At 42.0% G+C, this 6991-nt stretch overlaps 2 protein-coding genes across 2 annotated transcripts; both read left to right on the top strand.

Annotated features, from left to right (window-relative positions):
* Positions 1 to 1570: 1570 nt before the first annotated feature.
* Positions 1571 to 3542, top strand: LOC116204168 (formin-2). The gene is made up of 3 exons (XM_031536243.1): positions 1571 to 1753; positions 2222 to 2873; positions 3022 to 3542. Exons 1-3 carry the CDS (start codon positions 1603 to 1605, stop codon positions 3383 to 3385), a joined length of 1167 nt encoding a protein of 388 aa, XP_031392103.1. The 5' UTR covers positions 1571 to 1602; the 3' UTR covers positions 3386 to 3542.
* A 686-nt stretch (positions 3543 to 4228) lies between these two features.
* LOC116202255 (probable amidase At4g34880) lies at positions 4229 to 6793 on the top strand. Its single transcript, XM_031533728.1, has 5 exons — positions 4229 to 5015; positions 5231 to 5445; positions 5575 to 5823; positions 5939 to 6137; positions 6253 to 6793. The coding sequence occupies exons 1-5, from the start codon at positions 4458 to 4460 to the stop codon at positions 6607 to 6609; spliced, it is 1578 nt and encodes a 525-aa protein (XP_031389588.1). The 5' UTR covers positions 4229 to 4457; the 3' UTR covers positions 6610 to 6793.
* Positions 6794 to 6991: the final 198 nt, after the last annotated feature.

Genomic DNA, 6991 nt, shown 5'->3' with positions numbered 1-6991 from the left:
GTCTGATATGTTCATAGTTAAACATGAGAGTTCGAACATTATATAGCGGGGGCGGTAAGGTCGCTACTATTGCTACGCATCATCATTTTATTCATAAAAAAGATATTTCATTATATTAGACTCATGAGTCTCTATTATAACTGAAAAGTTATTAAATGATAATATCCGAACTAAACGGGATATTTTTCTCTAATCTTTTGATGAGGTGATTATAGTTGCGTATATTTAATGAATTCTAACTTTTTTAAATGACGAATATCTTCTGATCATATATATTGGTGTAACATAATATTTTTGAAACTTTTTGAGAAAATTTTATAATCTACATAACATTTAATATCTTGAATTTATTATTACTAAAAAATAATATTTAATTGCATCAATATTATAATATTAATAATCCTAAACTAGTCAATCTTAGTAACCGCCATAGTTTTTCATATTATAATTGGTCCTCAAAATTTGTTTTCTGATACACTTCTTACCATACCGCCTTGTCTCCTGAAGAAATTGCGACCTTTCTGGGATACACGTCTTGCGAAAGAACTCAGTATGTTCTCACACACACACTAGCAGCAGACATCAATAGATATGTTTTCAATATGTTCGATATGTAGAAAGAGAAGTATTATCCTTCAAAAATGTAACTGCTGGCAGTTCATTTCGTTTTTATTTTTTTTTTATAATGAAGAAGTCATTTAAAATTTCTACCACGAGTCGGGCATGGCTTCATCTTCATATTGCTAATTATAGACACCTTCCGCTTTCATAATTGGAGTCGAATTTCATGGATGTCCCGGCCAAGTCCTGCGAGGTGGTTATAGGCCAGAGCACGTATGTTGGAGATTATTAGAGTGTAAATTAATTAGAGAAATGGAATTAATTTTATTGTTGTTAAAAATAATGGGCGTACTTTATGGTGAAGATAATTTGGTTAGTGTATTTGGAAAACAGGTTAGACGAGGGATTGTTAATTTCCCCGAAATATAGGAAACATGGTGTTGGTAGCTAGCCACAAACTATATATGGGATTTTTGTGCTTGGGTTAGGTTTGTTTATTTTCCCGGGAAGTGCTGCAAACACATAAATATATGTTGTTGAAAAGCATATAGTTACGCCACCAGCCTTTGATACTAAATGCAAGAGTAACCTTAAATTGGTCCATTAATTTCCATTAGGATATGATGACGATGATTTGATTCCTCGTTACCTTTCGAGAATATATATATATATATGATTTGATTCAGGAGCCTGCCTTACCCAAAATCAGTTTGATCTCGCAAATCATAATCTTAACCAACTTTTGTTAAAATCTAAACCGACCTGAAATCCTGAGATTCCCCAATCCAAATAGAAAATCATATTTTGCATGGAAATGTCTTTTTATGGCTGTTATAAATAGTCGACCCAAGAGAATCAGACTATCAAATCAAGCAGATTACAACATCACAAGGTGAAGACATGCTCGTCTTTCCTTATGAAAAGTAGTCCGTACTCCCACGCATACATAACTCCTAATTATTTTACTATCTCATCGCTTCTCTTTCTCTGTCTCTGTGTGTTCAGCTTTGGCTCGTCTCGTAGGGACTTCGATCTGCTCTAATGGATTGTATGCAGAGATATATCTTCGGTATTTTCTTCATCTTAGCAGCGGTCATCGGTGGCACCCGAGGCAAAGTGCTGGTGTCTGGGCTCGTCTACTGTGACCAGTGCAAGGATGGGAAATATTCGCATATGGATTATCCCCTCAAAGGTTCGGCTCGATCATTTTCCCTGCGATTAACATACTCGTAGTTTTTATTCACCGAAAAAAAAACGTACTTGTAGTTTTTTTAGGTTTATCTTTTTCGGCTTGGCATCATGCAATTTTTGTACTGTCGTGTACATGATTGGCATGACCGCCTGAAAGTAATGCCTGCCAGTAACTATCGGAATTCTTAATGTCATTAGTATAATCGTATCTCTGTTTTCTGCTAATACGATGAATTAATAATAAAATGAAATTATTAGTGTCCGCATGTTAGGCAATGTGACTCGTTCTTTAAGTGGTGGCCATTTGTATTTTATCTTTATTAACTGAATTTAGAAAATTGCGATCGAGGTCCATATTTTACTGGAAGATTCACGACTTCCGGACTTTGAACTCGCGTCATGCTATTTGGTCGTTAATGGTGAACTTTAGATGTATAACTCATACAAATCTATGATTATTGTGCTGCAGGAGTCACGGTTATAGTATCCTGCACAGATCGATACGGCAGACTCACCGTGAGTAAACAACTCAAGTCAAATTTGTATGGGAACTATTCCATTGTGTTTGACGGCAACCCTGACCTGAGCAGTTGCATGGTCGGAGTCTCGGCATCTGGCCAAGATGGGGCGGACGTCCGCTGCATGGCAACGGTCGGGCCTCCCCGCAGCCTCAAGCTCATCTGGCAGATGTCGGATATTTCAGGGTACGAGGTCGATCCCCTGTACACCCACCCCGCCGAGCTCCCTTCCTTCTGCCCCAAGGCCTCCCCGAAGCCAGCGCCCCCGCCTAAACAGCAGCCCACCCTGCCTCCACCATCGCATGCCTCACCTCCGCCTGTCAAGCTTCCACCTGCTCCGCCTGTCAAGCTTCCGCCGACTCCCCCAGTCAAGCTTCCGCCGCGTGCTCCGCCCGTCAAGCTTCTGCCGCCGGCTCCCCCAGCCAAGCGTCCACCACCGGCGCCACCCATCAAGCGTCCACCGGCTCCTCCCTCCTGGAATTATCCACCTATAACATATGTTCCGTACCCAGGCTATATCCCTATGCCAAAGTTTGATCTGCCCATGCCAGAGCTTCCATTCCTGGGACCGCCATTCCAAGGGGCTTCAGCGTGCCCGCACAAGTAAGTCCATCAGTCTCTACCGGCAAAAATCATTAGTTATCTTATTATTATTATTGAAAATAATCATCATAACAATTGGAACTTGTCGAAAAATAACTTGCAAGATTTTCCTGAATTCACTAGTGATCAGTTCCACGTGATTTCCTAGGATGTGGTTGAAGCCAGAGTACAAGTGCTTCTGGATGGTTGACCCCAACACGAAGGCAGTAGCACTCTTCGATTCGCCATTCATGCCTCAGGTGTACGGCACCGATGTCACACTGTTGCAGGCCCTCCAAGGTGGAGGGGATCCTTATAGAGATCTCTTGCGAGAGGCGACCACGGCTCTCTTAAATACCTACCACAGCATCTCGTTCCCGTATGTCGACATGAATATGGAGTCGATCTCAACAGAAATGGACATGGTCTTGTCCATGAGCTCAGAGGGAGACGTCATCTCTGCAGCCCAAAATTTCATGAGGCTCAACTCCGGCTATGGGAGGGTCCCCTGCAACTTCACTCCCTGCAAATGAATGATCCATTGATCAAATTCCCTTTGATCAGTAATTATTGATTAGAATGAGGCTCTTTTATATTAGGTTGAGGTTGAGGTTTTATCTCTTTGTGACTATGTTCTGTGTATTCCGGAGCTTATGATTTATTATTTTATTGTCATTGGAATTTCATTGATATGCATACTATGGAAAGAAGGTTGATTTAGGAAGAACCTACCTAGAAATTTCACAAGAGGAAAAATCCATCATACTGATATATAACATATGGACTTCTTCTCATGACTGAAGGAAGTTCTCTCCGTATCCCTCCATCTAAACATAGCACTAGCGCGCAGTTACCGACTTTATTGACAATCAGATGAGAGGAATCTACAGCACCAAGATCCAAAGACACGCAACTGAAACTACAAAAGGACCGGGAGAGGGTTGGCCAGTGGCTGAATTGGCCAGTTTCATTTCTTTGTGATAAAAGATGGGGTAATCAATCCTTTGAAGAATTTCGCTCAAATTTTAGCTCAGTTCATTAATTAATTGAAGGGCCAATGACCCGTTAAATTATAAGCATTTCGTATTTGTATCAAAACTAGTACACACTGATTTGGTTTTTGGAATTTAGAAATTGAATTATTATCCATCTAACAGAACTTGACAATTTGTATCAATAAAATTTTTAAGATTTTTTTTAAAATTCTTGTCTTTTTTATATGAAGGAATTCCAAATGTTTTGAGCATCTTTTCCTAATCAAGATCATCTGCATCTACATGGAGCGGCATCTAATAGGGATACAAAGGTTAATGTGGCCGGAGAGAAACCTGGTCAATTTTTTGAAGACATTAAAGGAACAAAAGATCACTTTCAAGGTGCCGCCTAAGTACAATTGTGCAGCTCCAAAGTACATAAATTCAGGCATGCACGTACAATGCGCATTAATCATTCTTAGACGTGTTCGAATCAAAAGTTTCCAAATTGCATGTCGATTTGGGTCGAGACTAAGTCAATCATCCCGTATGCTAACTGCATATATAGGTCCAGCGTTAGTTATCTTTGGTACACGAGCTGCATTTTCCGGCACATAGCTAACCAGTAACAATGACTTCTGAGTCTCGGCCAAGTTCGTTTCTGCTGTCGCTTTGTATGCTGCTTCTCCTGGCACCATCGGTCAGGCCACGGACTGTCAAGGCCCAATGGAGCATCCCGATCAAGGAAGCGACCATTACGGATATCCGCCTCGCGTTCAAGCAAAACAAGCTCACTTCCCGGCAGCTCACCCAGTTCTACCTCGGGCAGATCCAGAAGCTCAACTCGATCCTCAACGGAGTCATAGAGATCAACCCCGACGCACTTTACCAGGCCGACAATGCTGATCGGGAACGTCATGCCAAGGGACCTTCTCATTACGGCTCTTTGCCCGGTTTACATGGGATCCCGATCCTTCTTAAGGATAATATCGGTACGAAGGACAGGCTCAACACCACTGCTGGCTCCTTTGCGCTGCTCAGGTCAGTCGTGGCTCGGGACGCTGGCGTTGTGGCTGAGTTGAGACAGGCTGGTGCAGTTATACTGGGGAAGGCAAGCATGAGTGAGTGGGCTGCGTTCCGGTCAGTCAATGCACCAAACGGATGGAGTGCTAGAGGTGGACAGGGCAAGGTAAATCGTCTTCGAGAACTTACACTTGCTACTTCATTCATTTATCCAACTAAATCTGCTGATAAATATATTCAAAACGTTCTGAAAGCAAGGGAAAATGTTCCTGATTAACTGAACATGGAATGCAGAGGAGTCGACAATCTAAGGCACATATGAATGTCGAATTTCGTACTTGCCAAAGACTTAACTTTCCTAATCTGTTGTATCTGTTGCAGAATCCTTATGTTCTGTCAGCAGATCCTTGCGGCTCGAGCAGTGGATCTGCAATATCCGTGGCAGCAAATTTGGCAGCAGTTTCATTAGGAACTGAGACTGACGGGTCGATACTTTGTCCCTCAAGTGCCAATTCTGTAGTAGCCATTAAGCCCACTGTTGGCCTGACAAGCCGTGCTGGGGTTATTCCTGTGAATCCCCGACAGGACACTATTGGGTATGTGATTTGAGATCAATCCATAACAAGTAGAAAAATATTTCGATATTTGCTCAAAACAATTTATGTCCCTGACAGTTTATTTTAGATTTGCTCAAGTATTTCTCACCAGTTTTGGATGTTATGTAGGCCAATTACGAGGACGGTTACAGATGCTGTTTATGTTCTAGATGCCATTGCAGGGTTTGACTACAATGATCCTGCAACACGCGAGGCATCGAAGTACATTCCTAAAGATGGATATGCCCAGTTCCTTAAACCTCATGGGCTCAGAGGGAAGCGAGTTGGCATAGTGAGAGATCCCTTCTTCAATTTCGACAATAGCCCAAGCCAACTCAGCCAAGCTCAGACTTTCAAGCAGCATTTCCAATCTCTGAGGTAAGCTGCTGACAAAAATCAATGACATTAATGATGCACGAGTTTTTTTAGCCCCAATTTTCTCGAGTAAATATCGGTCTAATGTAGATTCACACCATACATGTGGGATTATCAGGCAAGGAGGTGCAGTCCTAATAGATAACCTGAAGATAGACAACATCGATACCATACTGAACCCCACCCTTAGTGGTGAGGCAGCAGCATCTGTGGCGGAGTTTAAGATATCCCTGAATTTGTACCTCAGGGATCTCGTATCTTCCCCTGTTCGGTCCTTGGCGGATGTGATAGCCTTCAACCAAAAGAACTCGGAGTTGGTAAGCACAATCAATCTCAACAAATGTATAGTTTCAATGTCTCACCTTACCTCAGTCAAGCTCCAACAGCAGTTCTTTCTGAGAAACTCACTGTTTATCTTGATGGAAATGGCAGGAGATGCTCGATCAGTTTGGACAGGATATCTTTCTAGCAGCTGAATCAACAAATGGGATCGGTGACCAAGAGAAGGCGGCTGTGCTGAATATCGCTCAACTAACCAGAAATGGCTTGGTAAAGTTGATGTATACATATAAACTAGATGCTATAGTGACTCCAGGATATCAAATCTCCCCTGCTCTTGCAATCGGGGGATTCCCCGGGATAAGTGTTCCTGCAGGATATGACAGCAAGGGCGTCCCATTCGGCATTTGCTTCAGCGGCCTGAAGGGTTCGGAGCCCACACTGATCGAGATCGCTTATGGATTTGAGCAGGCTACTAAGATCAGGAAGGCCCCCAGCTTTCAACCTTGAAGCTCGGCAATAATCTTCTTTATGTTACGTTAATAAGAGTCCTTGTCAATAAAACTGCCTAAACCAAGAATGTATGAGCAGTCGAGATTGTTCAACAACCGAGTTTTTTTCTATTTCACATACCATTGAAAGGGCTATTTTAATTAAATTCAGCCGCATGTCTCGTTGAACATATTCCGAACATCAAGTAAATGTGTGAGCGAACCTCAAGTTTGATGATAGTTTGGATGAAGCAGACCCTTCCCAATATCTATAAAGCGAGAAGGAACGATCGCAATTCAGTAAAAGTCGCATGCTGAAGCCAATGGAATTGGATAATCTCTTTGATCAAATTCAAAAAGATCATGAAGCATCTTTCTCATTTAAAACTGTCTAATAGGTT

Source organism: Punica granatum, chromosome 4, assembly GCF_007655135.1.
Source record: "Punica granatum isolate Tunisia-2019 chromosome 4, ASM765513v2, whole genome shotgun sequence".
Lineage (NCBI taxonomy): Eukaryota > Viridiplantae > Streptophyta > Magnoliopsida > Myrtales > Lythraceae > Punica > Punica granatum.
The sequence above is the reverse complement of the archived record's forward strand: the minus strand, read 5'-3'. Positions and strand labels throughout refer to the sequence as shown.